General features: G+C 39.5%; 1 protein-coding gene across 2 annotated transcripts in view; it reads left to right on the top strand.

Annotated features, from left to right (window-relative positions):
* SMCHD1 (structural maintenance of chromosomes flexible hinge domain containing 1) overlaps positions 1 to 16,520 on the top strand; it is a 62,124-nt gene that overhangs the window by 8,603 nt on the left and 37,001 nt on the right. The window contains exons 9-24 of one of the 2 annotated variants that reach the window (XM_035125048.3): positions 168 to 261; positions 762 to 972; positions 3,098 to 3,218; positions 3,305 to 3,488; positions 3,988 to 4,185; positions 6,722 to 6,835; positions 8,379 to 8,485; positions 8,697 to 8,779; positions 9,281 to 9,394; positions 10,139 to 10,216; positions 10,302 to 10,421; positions 10,677 to 10,821; positions 11,906 to 12,002; positions 12,920 to 12,992; positions 13,927 to 14,066; positions 15,712 to 15,846. In XM_035125048.3, coding sequence (XP_034980939.3) covers positions 168 to 261; positions 762 to 972; positions 3,098 to 3,218; positions 3,305 to 3,488; positions 3,988 to 4,185; positions 6,722 to 6,835; positions 8,379 to 8,485; positions 8,697 to 8,779; positions 9,281 to 9,394; positions 10,139 to 10,216; positions 10,302 to 10,421; positions 10,677 to 10,821; positions 11,906 to 12,002; positions 12,920 to 12,992; positions 13,927 to 14,066; positions 15,712 to 15,846 — 2,014 coding nt within the window. Of the gene's footprint in view, positions 1 to 167; positions 262 to 761; positions 982 to 3,097; positions 3,219 to 3,304; positions 3,489 to 3,987; positions 4,186 to 6,721; positions 6,836 to 8,378; positions 8,486 to 8,696; positions 8,780 to 9,280; positions 9,395 to 10,138; positions 10,217 to 10,301; positions 10,422 to 10,676; positions 10,822 to 11,905; positions 12,003 to 12,919; positions 12,993 to 13,926; positions 14,067 to 15,711; positions 15,847 to 16,520 lie in introns of both variants that reach the window. The other variant, XM_088675408.1, reaches the window with a different exon arrangement.

The following is a 16,520-nucleotide window of genomic DNA, read 5'->3' as shown; positions in this document are numbered from 1 at the left end:
TATTTATACTAGTACACTTAGTGCTGCTTTCAGGCTTCCAGTTGCCAGTTGTGGGGTGCCCATTTTATAACTTGAAGTAAATGCTTGCTTGAATATTCAATAGTGAACCAATTTTGTAAATGTATATTATTCAAACTTTTAGCAGACACATAAACCATTTTTTACAGACACATATACCATTACTATATCCATGGACCAAAAGGAAATGAAATTAATTCGCCAATGAAGGAAGCAAGAACTTCCAACAATATTGATATTGAGGTAGGATCTATATACATTGGTTTACAAATAAATACATTTGCTTAGAACCAGGGACTATGCAAAGTGTTACACTTGCAAAACAGGGCTTTCCCATTTCCTCCTTTCCCTGCATTGCTTCTGGTGTTCAGGGAATAGCATGAGCAATGATGCAGTGGGCTGCCAGCTGAAAATATTGTCCCTTCCTTGCATGAGCAAAAGTGCCTTTCTGCTAGCATAAGGAATCCTACCCATTGAACAGTGGAAACCTCTGGATCCTACCCACTTAATATTGTGTATATCTGCCCTGCAAGGAGTTAAAGCTCCAGTCATGGCTCTAACCTTTAAACAGCCCTGCCACTACCACTCCTATAAGCTATAAGTTAGTGGGGAGCACAGGTTCTTCTGATACCTGGTTTGCACAAATCTTGTTGTTAAGTTTGTATTATTTCTGCCTCTTGATGACCGTGGCAACAAACAACATTTATAGGAGGAACTTGCATTTATTTATTGTTTATTTGTAGATTTCAATGTATGAAAAAGGGAAGACACCTAAGATTGTGAATCTTAGAGAAATTAAAGATGATATGCAGACATTATATATAAGTACAGCAGCGGATACTTTTGAGTTCAAGGCACAAGTTGATGGAGAAGGTGTAGTGGAAGGTGTTATACGCTATCACCCTTTCTTGTATGATAAAGAAACATATCCTGATGATCCTTGCTTTCCTTCAAGTAAGTTGGGTAACTTTCATACTATTTCTCATTGATGTACTAATAACGAAGGCTACATTTTGCATTCTCCTTGTGCAGCTCTTTAGCTTGTGAGCGGGGAAAACTGCACTGAAGTGATTTCACTTCTGCCTTCTGACTTTTTCAGAGAGTAGCAATAGGGAACTATTGCCCCATGTAAATCGCTTTGATAGACCTGATGCAAGGCCTTTGACCTCATCAGCCAAAAAGGACACTTCACACTGCTCAACAAGATAGGATGCCCACCTAAGCACTATAGTATGATTGTTTCTTTCCATGAGAACATGTGTGGCACCGTCCAGTATGACAATTCATTCTCAGATGCCTCCTCAATAATAATAATAATAATAATGAAAACAGTGTGGAGAAGGGCTATGTTCTCAACCCAACTCTCTTTGGCATATTCTTCTCCCTGTTGCTCTCATATGCCTCCAGATCTACTGCAGGTGATGTGTGTGTCCATTCAAGAAGTGAGAGGGTCTGTTCAACCTGGCACATCACGATACCAAGACAAAAGTGTGGTGGGTTATTATCTGGGAGATGCTGTTTGAAGATGACACAACCTTGACATCACACTCTCGAGGAAGCTCTACAGCAAAGCTTTCCAAACTTTTCATGTTGGTGACACACTTTTTAAACATGCATCATATTGCAACACAGTCATTCAGGTTTACCGGCAAACCAGAGGTTATACTAACCCAGGCACCCCCAAACTGCGGCCCTCCAGATGTTTTGGCCTACAACTCCCATGACCCCTAGCTAAGAGGACCAGTGGTCAGGGATGATGGGAATTGTAGTCCAAAACATCTGGATGGCTGAAGTTTGGGGATTCCTGTACTAACCCCTTCCCAGCTCCGGGAGGAGAGAGGGGAGAGTTTGCACGACACACCTACATACTTCAGCTGACACCCTAATGTGTCACGACACATAGATTGGAAAGCTCTGCTCTCCAGAGTCTCATCAGCCGTTTTGCCCAAGCCTGCATGATGAAGACCAACATCCTTGGTCAGGACGTCGCCAGCACTCAATAAATCAGCATTGGTGACAACATGCTTGAGGTGGTAGACAATTTTGTCTACCTGGGTTCCACCATAACCAGCAACCTTTTCATTGACGCTGAGCAGGACAAGCATACTGCCACGGCAGGTATGGCAATGGCTCACCTCTCCAAAAGGGTATGGGGAAATCTGCCTAGGTAGCTTCAGTGGATAGAAGTGTCTTATTTACTGGTCTTGACAGGTTTGTCAACTACAGTTCTTCATGGAAAGAGATAACTTGGCTTAATGCTCTATTAACCTGAAGACTGAACAGTTTTTACTTACTCTCTGTGGAGCTGCTGGTTTGGAAGTTGCTGTCAGTGCAGAATACCAGGGTGCTGGTGGGCACAAATGGCCAGGTGCACATTGTGCCTCCACTGGTTGCCTGTGTGCTTGTAAGCCCAGTTAAAGGTACTTCTGTTGACATCTAAAGCCAGGAATATCTGAAGGATTACTATCTCTTGTTATAGACCTGTCCAGTTTTTGAGATCTGCAAGGGAGGCCTTGCTGGCAGTTCTGCTGTGCTGTGAAGTTTGTGAAGTGGCAGTACCTGAGAAGACCTTCTCTATGGTAGCCACTAGGCTGTGGAATGCCTTCTGAGGTGCATCTGGTTTCATCACTGTATACATTTCAGCAACTGGTCAAGCCACACATTTTTGCACTGACAATTGGGGCTGGAGGATGAGATTAGAATATCCCTCACTGCAATGTTGCTGTTTCTGTCTGCTCTTCATTCAGCTTAATTTATGATCTAGTACTGTTTAGCTTTTACTTCGTTAACTTGTAGTATTGAGCTTGGAGGTAACCTGCCTTGGGGCAGGCTACATGGTGAAGGGCAGGGCTATAATTACATGGGAGAAAACATGAAGCCTATTGGGTCACTGGGTATTAAGCTGTACAAACTTTACTTTACTTATTTACCAGTGTTGAATAACTTTTATTAGTTTGCTGCATGTGTGAGGGGAAACTATGACAAATAATTAGAAATAGTGGTTTAATGTTCTATTTTGGAGAACAATGTCTTCTGTCCTTGCATTCCTTTGTAATTTGACACTCATTTTTCAATTTAGAATCAAAAGATGACAATGATGATGAAGAATGCTATGTAATAGAAAAGGGAGCAAGAGGGAAAAGGCCTATTTTTGAATGTTTTTGGAATGGAAGACTAATACCATACACAACTGTCGAAGAGTAAGATTATACCTATGCAATAATTTACATTTTAATTATTTTTATTATTTTTGTAAAAGTTTCTAATCATTGCCTTTCTCCCTAAGTTTTGAGTGGTGTGCTCTGCCCAAAAAGAGAGGTCTTGCCCCATCTGAATGTTACAACAGAATTTCTGGTGTGTTATTTACGAATGACAGATTTCAGGTCAGCACAAACAAACTGACTTTCATGGATTTGGAATTGAAGTTAAAAGACAGAAACACACTTTTTACAAGAATCGTCAATGGACAGGTAATACTTGTTCAATTTAATTGCTTGTCGCAACTGGGTAAATAAATTAAGAGAACCGTTAGATGTGAGCTTTCTGACTTTATTGACTTACTTTAGATTTTTAAATTACATTGCCTAAGTTTAGACTTTCATTGTATTTGAGGAGTTTGGTATGTGTTACCATAATGTCGGGGCTGGCTCCTGGTCTGAGGGGGCCCTGGGCAAAGTATTTTCTGGTAGGTTCCTTCCCTACTTCATCAATGGACCTTGGGAAGCTTATCTGGCTTTAGTGTCATCAATAAGTACGGAGCAGATGGGTCTAGTCACCTTTTTAATTCCCCTCAGTGGCCAAGTGATGGTAGGTCAGGAACATTGTGGGTAATTAAAATTGCGGCAGCTTGTATCTTTGTAATTTTAAATAATGGCTAATTGAAGCTGAGGCCTGCACAAAAATGCACCTTCAGACAGTCATAAAAGCTGAACTACAGTTACTCTAATGCATGTTCAAAATTCTTCACAGGAGCAAAGAATGAAAATTGACAGAGAATTTGCATCGTGGCTCAAGGACTGCCATGAAAAACATGACAAACAAATAAAATTCACACACTTCAAAGGAATAATTACACGCACTGAGCTGCACTCTAAGCGCTTGCAGAGTCCCTGGTCTACATATATGGCAATAGAATGGGATGGAAAGACATACAAAGCTGGGCAGCTGGTAAGTTAATTGCTTATTGATGACACTTTTTAAAGATGGCCTAATGCAGATTTGTTGATCTGGATGCAACAAAATACATGTATAAATAAAATTATAATATGCTTTTAAAAGAAAGTTTGCTGGGGGGAAAGAAGTACTTTGTTGCTTATCCTGTATAATACAGACAAAAATATTGAAGTTATACATTATTATATGTTATAAAAAGCTAATTTAGGATTCAATTATTGCTACTGTAAAAAAATTATTTTAAATGTTTTTATTCATGGAGCATTTCTACCCCACTCTTGTAATGCATACATATCCCTCTGGGTGTCTTAGAACAATTAAAAGCACAGTATCATTATGAACCCATGATGTCACAATACTTTTTTTACTGATAATTTTAATATTCCTTGTAAATGGCTTAGTGGTTTTATTGCAATCAAGCAGTGTGTGTGTGTGTGTGTGTGTGTGTGTGTGTGTGTGTAAATAACTAACACTTTAATTATGCCCAGAAACAAATTAGCAAACAACGCAGCGGTTGCAGATGACATGTAAAGTTAGCTGTTTGAACACTGCCCTAAAACTGGATCTTAAACCCCTCAAAACATGCTCACTCATTCTTGCAGTTGTGTTCTGAATCAATCGAAGTTTCCAAAGATTGTTCAAAAGTAGCCCCAAATTCAACACGTTGCAGAAATATAACCTATATGTAAATAACACATGTGTTGCTGTAGCCACATCTCCTAATCTCAGGTAAGTGGCTCATCAACCTATGATGGGGAAAGGCACTTCTGGCCCCTGATAGCCACATGCTTGTCAAGATACAAGGCTGAATCTAGGACTAGCCACAAATTGCAAGCCTGCTTCTTCAAGGGGAAAATCAATGAGACAGTGTTTTGGCAAGCAGGGTGTGAGTGGGTGAGTGTTGTAACCCAAGGTGAATATTGATGCTCACCCCTCTTAATGTGTTCCATTTTATTGTTTTTATAAATTAACAAAGCCGGTTGGGATAATCTGGGACTTCTTTGAAGGCAGCAAAATGTCTCAATAAGGCATTTATTAATTATCACTACCAGCTGTTGCCTCTCATAACTACAAATGCACCCCATCAGCACAAGGGTTCCCACTTGCAAAACAGGACTTCTCCCCTCTTACTGCAACCCAGTTTGGGGATTGGAACTGGACTGTTAACTTGAAAAGCAGCAGCCTTGCTGTGTGTGTCAAGGTGATCAAACCTGAGACACATGTAAAAGTTTTATTCTCCTAACCAAGTTTTACACAGCCTGCGGTGTCTCTCCCTAATGAAAAGTTATCCCTCAGAAAAGGGAAATAGGAGAACTCATCTTTCCAGTTTCCTATCTAAGCAGACTAGCCCACCCCCACCCACCCCACAAAGGATTAAGGGATATCCACACCAAGGATCCTTCCCAGGAAATCCTTGCAGCAATGACAAATAGGGAAAATGGTGAGGTGCAAGAGAAAGAGATGCCTGCAGACACATGTTGCCTCTGTGGGTTGGCATAGCCTTCTCCAAAAGGGGCCAGAGGGAGAACTGTTTTTATAGAGATATGGGGAGATATGGGATGGACAAAAAAGTCCCATCCCACAGGATCCAGAATGCCATAAGATGGCAAACGAGCATTAAATCCTGGTTCTAGATATAAAAAGTGCCTCTGTATTGTCCTCTTCACATTCATGGAAACATACTTCAGGCTCAGAGTTAGGGTCTAGCTAGCCCACATTACCTGCATCACCAGGTTGAAACTTGACCTTCACACCTCCCATCCATTAGCCCGCAGCCTTGCTTCTTTGTTTCAGCCTCTGTAGGGAAAACACATTTCAGATAAATGGTTGCTAAGACTTGCTAGATTGGACTGTTACTTTCAAGGTTGGAACAGACTGCAGAAAGCTCCATTACTTTACTAACAGCTTGGATTTCAAAATCACAACTAAATTTATTTATTTTTAAAACATTTCAAAACGAAAATATAGAAGAGATAAAATAAAAGGTTTAATATAACAATAAGTGTTTTTGAAAGTATGAATACAGAAACTTTCTTCCCAGTGATATATTTTTAAAGTTCCAGTTTCATGTTGGTATCCAGCTAGTATCACAAACAAGCCACACCTCACCTGTCACTATGATATGTGGGAAGGTTTAGTCCCAGCCAGAACAGCTTTTACTCCCTAACAGAATATAGACTGCAAACAACATTTTTCCCCTAAACACTGTGCCATTGAACCAGCATGGTAAAACCTCTTAAACAGTCCCATCCCCCCTCCAGTTCGTAACATAGTGTAAGCTCAGTATTTAACCATGCAGTGGGTTCTCACCTGGGGAAGAGCTTTTAAATACTAAATTGCATCATGCAGGAGATGTTTTTACCAACAATATTTTTGGCTACTGAAGAATTGCAGTAAATAGGACTGTGTTTGTTAGTCTTTGTTGTTGTATGTTCATGCAGATTGAATGGATCTACCAAATATTATTTCTAGGATTAAATTAAATATATGAACAGTTTAAAAAAATACTGAACTTCTATTTGTGTCTTAGGTAAAAACAATTAAAACACTTCCAATACTGTATGGCAGAATACGGATTTTTTTTCTATATGGAGATCATGATGGAGATGTGTATGCTACGGGAGGAGAGGTTCAGATAGCTTTGGTAAGTGAATAATCAAAAGTTTTAAACTGATTCAGTGATTTAATTAAATTAGAGGCAACAATTTCTTTGAAAGTCTTTCATTAAGAAAAGTAATTATATGTAAGTCAAACTGATTTCACCTAAACTTGTTAAAAACTTGTACAAATCTCTAAATGATGCTCAGTTTTTTATTAGCTTGTTTATTATATGTCTGATTTAGAGATATTAGAGAAAAGATAGCTGTAGTTGACCCATTTCACATTTTATTTGATAATAAGGTTTTAGCCCCTCCATTAATGTCAGGGCACTGCCTAGCAAGACCTTGAGGGTAGAGAGGGAGGAGGAGGCTGGACAGGGACAGCTGGGAGAAGGAGGACAGGAAATAGGAGTAGGAGAAGGGGAGGGGTTGGCAGGAAGCAGCCAGGGAGTGAAAGGGCTTGAGGATGCTGAGCAGGATCCACCAGCTTGGGAACAGAGGGGGAGATTACGCTGGTCCCGTCAGCAAGGGAGAGGTGGGAGTGGAAACATAAAACACAGAGGTGGAGATTAGGGCTGCCTAAGCTTTTATGTTGGAGAAAAAGCTGCTAAAAGTTACTTCCTGTATCTGAGTCCAACAATACAAATGGCTGAATGATGTCTGCTGCTTTGTACATATGTAAATAAAGACTGAAATATGTATAGCTTTGAGTGATCAGCACCATTTCTTGCGGAGAGCACCCCACTACTCTTACAGCTATAGATAACAATTCTTTTACCCTAATTTCGTCCCAGATCTTCATATCACTTAGATAACAGCAAAGAGGGGTGACAGCCCTGTACTTAAGTACTGTACTATATAATATATATTTTTATATTATAAACATTTAATATAATGTTTAATCCTGAAGTCTCAGGGAGGGCATCCCAGAAGCCATTGAATGTTGCTATTAATAATTAAATTTCTCTACCGCTCTTCAACCAAGAATCAGAGCAATTTACAGTAGAAAAATACACACCACAGTAGCAAATAAAGCAATACCCCCCCAATACAACCTATGGCTTTTAAAATTAGCCAAAGGCCTGAGAGAAAAGGAATGTTTTTGCCTGACACCTAAAGTTATATAACAAAGGCGCCAGGCGAGCCACCCTAGGTAGAGCATTCCACAAGCAGGGAGCCACTGCAGAATGTTATGGGTCTCTTGGAAGCCCCCTCACAGACACTGTAGATAAAACCACAATTAATGCTTCAATGGTAGAGAGGGCAAAAGCGGGGCATGGTGGAGGTTAATATGGGGAGGATTTGGACCCTCCCATTCCCCTGACTGGGAGTGGTAAAGAATATCAGCCCTGATGCTAGCATAATTCTTTTCCTCTACTTTCCCACCCTGCCCCTTCTGCCCTAGCCAACGTGAGATTGGGTAGGCTCAGGATTGTTGGTTCCAAGGGGACACATTTACCACTACCAGCCCTCATGGATTGTTCTGCCCATGATGGTATAAAGTTCTATATATCTGAATCCAGATATAATTTAATTCTATGATTCCTTATCGGAAGGCATTTATGAATAAGCAGCTTAACTTTTCAGGAACCCCAGGAACTCTATGATGAAACCAAGGTTATACCAATATGCAAACTTGATCGTTCCGTTTCTAACAAAGCAGTGAAGAAATACATTGAAGAGGAAATGTCCAAGTAAGTTTATATAAGACAATGAAGAGCTAACCTGTTAATTCAAAAATATGCAGGCTGTGCTTATTTATATTTATTAAATTTGTATACCGCTCTTCACCCGTAGATCTCAGGGCAGTTCACAACATGGTTTAAATGAATTATTCTAGCTGATTTAATTGATTAAAGTCTGTAGTGCCAGAAAACATAAATAATAACTATTTTTTTAAATTAGGCTTCCTGATAGGTTGTCCGTAACATGGCCCGAAGGAGATGAATTATTACCAAATGAAACTAAGCTTGCAGGAGCTACCATAGGTATGTGTTAATGATACAGGGTTGGATCTAGAAAAAAGTGACATTCCTCCCACCAGCAGCACATCATGCCTCCTAAAAGGCCCCTTCTGAATAATATGAGCTATGGCACAGGGGACTGAGGTGGAAGTGGGGTCATCAATAATCAGGTAGAGGCAACTTCCATGAAGGGAACTGGCACTTATGGAAAGTGTCTCTGCCTAATTTTCAAGCATTTGTCTCCCCCAACACAACAAAGCTCTTTCAAAAGGGTTCTCTGACTTTTGGGGAGGCTGCTAAGGAGAGAAGGGGGTTGGAATATCATGTTCCACCAATCCACTTCTATGGACCGTGTGTGTGTGTGTGTGTGTGTGTGTGTGTGTGTGTGTGTGTGTATCTAATCTGTAGTTTAATTTAAATATTACTTATAATGACTAATTAATGGAAAAGTGGAGTTGAAAAGAACTGACACTTAGATGTGTTTAATGTACTTGGGGGGGTGTCTGTTTTTATATATTTATACAGGAGCACTAAGAATTGAAATATTGAATAAAAAAGGAGAGGCTATGCAAAAGCTTCCGGGGTCAAGTCATGGAGCAGCAAAGAAATTGCTTGTGGAACTTAAGGTCATTTTTCATTGTAAGAATGCAATCTGTTTTCATTAGATTATTTTAAAACATTTTTATATTGAAGTTAGATATGCTAGCCATTAGAACAGAGCTTTCCAAACATTTCATGTTGGTGACACACTTTTTAGACATGCATCATTTTGCGGCACAGTAATTCAGTTTTACTAGCAAACTGGAGGTTAAACTAACCCCTTTCTAGCCCCGGGAGGAGTGTGGGGAGCTTTCGTGTGACACACCTACACAATGCTGGGGAAACTTAGCCAGATAATAAATTATTATAATGCAGCTGCCACACTAACACGTCACAACACACAGTTTGGAAAGCTCTGCATTAGGATAACACAATATCTCATGTGTTAAACATTTAAAGTCCTGATGCGTTTTAAAATAAATTCCTCTAAAGCAGCTGTGGGGGATCTGTGGCCTTCCAGATGTTGTTAGACTCCCACTCCCTAGCTATTGGCCATGCTAACTTAGCCAGCACATATCAGGCTAGTAATTTTCTTGCAGGCTACTAAATTTAGGGGATTTATTTACACCCCAAGAGCACCAGTTTTGAAGACAGCAACAACATTAGTGTGTCTATTTTTAAGGAGACACAGCACTGGTGGGGGCAGAGTAACCCCTTACTTAGTTACCTTAATATTATTATTAAAATTCACATATATCCTATATTATTTGTTTGAAACCTAATGCATTTAAAGATGCCTTGGCACAATTTTTATATGTGTTTTCTTTCTTCCCCCTATTTAAGCCCATGATGGAGATAAGGAAATCATTTCTCATATCAGTCAGCATGGGGGTAAATGGCCTTACTGGTTCAAAAGAATGGGTGAGTGTTTTTGCTTTAAATCTACCTTGCAATTGAGCAATATTTTGATTATTTCATTGTAAACTTTGTTTCTGATTATACACAGAAAATATTACTAAACTTGGAACCTACACATTGAAACTGCAAGTGGTGTTGAATGAAAGCAATGGTGACACTTATGCAGGAAGACCTCTTCCATCAGAAACATTTAAATTTAATATAATAGGTAAAGTTAATGCTGTTGTACTTTAACCAGTCAGTGCCTGTTCTTTGCATGCAGAAGTTAGCTGTGACACACTCAGTAAAATACTATTTTTCTATTTAAAGTTGGATTAAATGTTGAAAAAGTTATTGAAAGTGTTAATAAAATATAAATGCATTGAATCATTCAGGGTGCATTCAGATGGGTGAAGAATGACTAGAATTAAACCACTAAACAATTTCATTGTAATAATGTTGTCCCCCCCCCAATCTACCTCAGAGGGCAAGCCTCAGAAGTTTTCAATAGGTCTTTTGGATCCCCCATTTCGAGTTGGGCATCCATTCAATATTCCTCTAGATGTCCAGGATGAATTTGGTCATGCTACTCATCTGACGGATGATATTGTGCCAATTCTTGAGGCTAGGTAACTGTCATTTTAATTATTTTGTTTATTTAGTATACTTAAAGATTTGTATTCGCTCTGTTTTCCCCAATCCACTGGGTCCCAAATAAATGTTGTGCACACACAGCTAGGTGTTTTTCGCTTCATAAACTAGTGATCTGTCTCCTTTGTACCAAAAACTAAGAAATCATCTCTTGAGTTCTTACACAGTCTTGAGGTTACATGGTGTTAATGCAGAAGGAGGTGACAGGTGCTTGCTTTATCACAACTGAGGCTTTTCACCCATAGAAAATGAATGGAATTCTTAAACTGGGATTTTTCACAGTATTTTTAGCATGGAAGGATTCTATATGCTGATGGGAGATTCCTCCCATCTAGTTCAGGAGAAAAGACTAATTCCATTAGAAGGAGCAATATCTCAGTATTTTTCTTGCCTACAGTGAAAAGCAGTGATGGTAGGCAGTGATCAATTGAGAACATAAGGGATGAGACAATATTTCAGGTATCTTGGATAAAAGAGGACGTGTCCCTAAAATATGGAATTAAGCCATAATCTTCATTGACTGAAATGTCTATCATTCTCTTGAGCTGTCTTATACAGTGTACAAAGTGCAGTGCCCCCCCCCAAAAAAAAACACTAGGCAATTTGAATATTTTGCAGCAGTGCCCAGTCTGGACAGGGTGTTATCATTCCCAAACCAAGAAAATAGTGTTGGATTTACCCATGCGAGTTATTTCTGATCATAGACAGACACCTGGGCCTGGGCCTTTAATTTTCCTCTGGTGCAGAGTTGTTCCCCAAAGTCATCCTGACAGTAGCCCTCTCTTTTCTGTGCAGCGTTAAAATAATAAGTCCACAGTTTTGCATTTTGCTTATTCCTCACTTGTGGGAGCATCCAAAACCAAGAGGGCTGCTCCACAGTAGAGGTTTCAGAAGCTTCTGGAATTTTAGTCTCCTGAAGTGAATGAGAAGGGTCACTCAGCGCCACAGAATATTCTGTATATTCAGAAAGAGCCCTCATGGGTAACTCCACATTGCGTATTCTTTAGTTGCAATTTTAAAATGGTCACTTTAGTTCTGAAAATTATTTTCACTTGTTTGTAGTGGCTTAACATTACAGTATGAAGAAATAGATAAAGGACCAAATTGTGCCGTTAAGGGTGTAACTGCTAAAGGCCTGGTAAACAATTACCAGGGCAAGGTAAGTTGAATTATGGCAAAAATGCATCGTTTACTTTTAATAAATATGTTGTTGCATACTTGTGTACTGTATAAAGAATCATAGTTGTTGTTCATATGAATTAAAATATTTATCTAAAATATTTTAATAGCTTATATATTTTCTATTCAAGAATTAATTTGTAGATTATTAAGTCAAGTATTCTAGAAGTCCTTCAAGTCTAAGTGGGAGTGGCTTTGGCGTGCAAGGCAGCTTCCTCGCGCCCAGCCGCAGCTCTGCTTCAACTCCACTTCCGGGTCACGTCTGACCCAGGGACAAAGTGGAGAGTCGTGGCACAGAGCTGTTGCCCCTCTCCTCAGCGAGTGCACCCCCCACAGCAGCTCCATCCCAAAGTCAACCCTGACCTGGAAAGATGAAAGACCGTGGGTGCATGAGGCACCCAGCCTGGACACCTCCATCCCCAGGTCAAGCCTGACCCAAGAGGCAGAGTTGGGCTGTGAGGCGTCAACCTGGCAGCTCCGACAGAGAGAGAGAGAGTGGGTGGCAATGTTGGCACCCACTCTCATGGACTGTGGTGTGTGAGTGGGCCCGTGGCCCGTTTTGCAAGGCAAGCCTCACGGGGCTTCCTCTGTGCCCTGCCCCCCTGCCCTGGCTGCAATTTCCTTACCACTGTTTCAAGTACCACTTATTTATGTTGGGATTACTGTAAGTGTGTCTTAATGCAGGATTTTGAAATAGAAGGAGCCTCAGTTAAGAACCTCAGTTAAGTAGCTGAGGGTGTTAGACAAGAATAAAGATTAAAAGTGGAACATTTTAAGTCGTTTCCTAGGGGGTGGAAATATATAATTGCTTTACAGGATTATTCACTTTGAAAACTGAACAAAAAAAATTCATGGGCATTATTTAACAATGACTTTTAAAATTATATTTTTCAATAGAACTTCAATCTGAAAGTTACTCTTCCTGGTCTGAAGGAGGAATCCCACGTTTTGAAAATTAAACTTCTTCCAGGTTAGTGAAATGTTTGAAACATACGACTTCATTAATGTGATCCACTTTACATGGGCCTGTCACTTAATTAAGTCCAGAAGCTGCAGCTAGTACAAAATACTTCTGCTCTCTGGGACAACCTATTGGTAGCATGTCACTGCCAATTTGTTACTAAGCTAGATTCAAGATTTTACTACTGTTATATAGGGCTCTTTATAGTTCTGGACCAGGGTATCAAAGAAGCTGTCTATCTTCCTACATCACACCCCAATTAGTTACATGTCATGATGAAGATCTATTGATGATATAAGATGCCCCTACAGTAAAGTTGTGGTACCCGGTCTCTGGAATTCTCTTTCTTTCAACTGAAGTAAGCCCCAATGTTGTTTTTGATGCTTGCTGGGATATTTTCTTTTCTATCAACCCCTTCCAAATGAGTCTATTTCTGCAGGTTTAATTCTGGTTCTTCTTTATGTAATGCTATTTCATGATCCGTATCATGTTTTATATTTCATTTCTGTATTCCACTCAGGTAAATGTAGAATGGTTTATTAAAAAAGAAAGTCTCTATAGAATTTTTTTAAAAGCTTGAATTAAATAAAAATAGGTGTTCTGGAGCCATAATCAGATGTAACGTGGTATTATGTGGTCTCATGACAAAAGGTATAACTCAAAACCAGTTTCTCATAAACTTAATTTTGAGGGGAGTTCTTTTTCTTTCCAACATAATATTCATCCAATTTATGTCTTATGTGGTGATACCATAAATCTTACCTTCCGTACAACTAAATTGGTGTTTTCAGTTGCATATTAAATATTTCAGTTCCATTGAATAAAAACTTGGAAATTATTCTTAAAACTTACTGAATAGCAATTAAAAAATGTTTTTGACTTTTTCAAAGCTGTCTTGGTTGTTTGTTTTGAAAACAGAAACTAAACTCTAGTTCATAAACAGGTCCACCATGGCAGCTAAATGTCAAACCAGACACTGACACGTTGAAAATTGAAAATGGAACAGCATTTCCTTTCCAGGTAGAAGTGCTGGATGAAGTAGGCAACATAACAGCACAACCAAAACTAATTGTTCATTGTAAGGTAGGTCAACAGCTTGTGTTGTTCTTCTTTAAAAAATATGACATTAGTGCAATTGGACTAGTGCAATTATCTCAGTGTTATGTTACTGAAAATTGCCTCTGACACTACATACGAGCATCCAAAATTCGAGGGTAGAGGCCCATCCTTCCTCAGAAATGAATTAGAGATTGTCTTCCTTGCCCCCTTGCTTCATTTTTCAGCAGGAACTCGCCAGAACTCAGTTCAGGCACCTCTCAGGTGGGCACCATTGCCATTATAAGAGAACTAGAGAGGTGTACATGGTAAGTTCCGGCACCTCTTTTTCTAGAAAAATAGCATTGCAAATCCATTCATCAAACACTTTCTTTGTATCAGGGTAATTTTAAATATGCCATAGTTAACTACTGTGTTCAAAATATTTTAATAAGTTACTGTGCAATTGAAGTTTGCAGTTACATTTTTAAAAAATATTTAAACCCCTGAGCAGATTTTTGCTTTTACTTTCTTCTTTTGAGTGAAAATGTTCTTGGGTGGAATGAGATTTCTATTTGATGCTTGAAGGCAGGATTACAGCTGATTAAGGGGGCTTTGCTGATATCCAACTAGCCCCTACCAGGTTACTTCTGTCTTCGCTCTGGAGAGGCTGTGTCCCACGCTATTCAGCTTTGCTCAGACATGTGCTTCTTGTGTGCTGTTGTGTTAGTTCTCAGTGGTGTTTGTTTGGTGTTTGCTGCTGTTGTTTCTTGTTTGTGGGGGGAAAATGGGTGTTGGTCTTATTGGTCACCTGGGGGCAGGAAACAGTAGCGTCTGATTTTCTATGCAGTTTTTTCTGCATTGATGCATTTCGTTGATCTGCGGTGCTCCCTGTTTGCTTGAAGGGATTTCTTTTGGTTTCATGGGTTGGCTTGTGTCCTTTGTGCTTTGGCTTGGTGCTACTACTTATTTAATAACTTGAGATTAGATTAATTAATTATTATAGTACAGGAAGTACTAGAGTTTTAATTTTATGTGGTGTGGCACTTTGTCCCAGGCTACTTCATGAAGCTCTCAAAAAGAACACAAATGGGCTTGAATTAACCTAATTTATAAAGATGTTATTTAAATGAATCAAATTAGCTTTTTTTGATAGGCGGTCATGAAAATTTCTTAATAAGAATTATTCTTCCTTTTCTTTATGACAAAACTCCCCCCCCCCAAAGTACTTCAATTATTTCTGAGACTTTTATTCCATTACTTTATCCAAGGGGTGGGGAACTGTGATCCTCCCAAGTTTTTATATCCAGCCCTCAGGACACCCCCCTGCCCAGCACACAGTTCACTGGCTCCCTCCCTGCTTTCTTCAAATGCTTTTGCCCGGCTGAAATGTGTCATTGTATTGGAATAATGCCTCTTGCTTGCTCGGATAGAAGATAAGTGTGTCTGTGTGTGGAACATAGCAAACTGTACTGTACGAAGTGTCTCATCCATTACTCTGCCTACTTTTGCCCCTTGCCCTGCCTGCTTTTTCCCTCTTGACCCTACCCTGACCCTACCCATCAATAGCATGCAGCCCCCAGAAGGGTTGAAAATGGGGAGATCCAACCCTCAGGCTGAAAAAGGTCCTTAACCCCTGCTTTGTGCCCACCTATTGATATGAAAACTCTTATTTATGATGCGATTGTTTTAGTTTTCAGGAGCTCCAGGCCTTCCTGTATATGCTGTGGATTGCAGCAGTGGTGGGATAAATATCTTAACTGGACCAGTTCTGCATGTAGAGAATATAAAGAAAGATCAGACACTTAAAGCAAGATTTGAAATACCTGTAAGTTGAAATAGCTGTAATGTTTTTGCTACTTGTTGCCGTTTAGTGACCTATGACACTTGAATGCTCAAATTCCATTGGTTGAGATGTGGGCAATGTTGCTGCATGAAATTCTTTCCACAGGTGGCTGGATCAGTGGAAGTGACCCTATCTTACTCTGTATGTAGTTGCCCTTATATTCTTCTGGATTACTGATATCTTTGAATAATGAGAAATTGGTTGTCCTTGATAAATATGATTCGACATTTCCAACCTATTTCACCCCTCATTTAGGTCAAAAGACCTCAGAACCCCAAGACTATCTAGCATGAACAGAAGGGGCCTGATGAGTCCCTTATGTTTAAACTAGGAAGTTCAGGACTTCTCTCTTCACAGGAGTTGCTTGTATACTCATACAACACATCTAAAAACCTCTCCTTTGTAATCCTTCACCTACTATGAACTTCCTTTCTCATTTGGGTGTCAGGTGTGTGTTTCTTTTTTTAATCATTTTTATTTATTTTCCAATAAAAACAGCCAATTAACATATCCATCAAATCATAATCATAATCCAATTAAAAACAATAAACTAAAATAAAAAACAACCAAATTACAATCCTAATTATTAATTTTTTCCGGTCTTCCCATAGTCTGGACCTCTGAAGTATATCTCCAATATCTTTGTTCCTTCCTTC

Source organism: Zootoca vivipara, chromosome 8 (assembly GCF_965207765.1).
Source record: "Zootoca vivipara chromosome 8, rZooViv2.hap1.1, whole genome shotgun sequence".
Lineage (NCBI taxonomy): Eukaryota > Metazoa > Chordata > Lepidosauria > Squamata > Lacertidae > Zootoca > Zootoca vivipara.
This window is presented reverse-complemented; position numbering and strand designations above follow the sequence as displayed.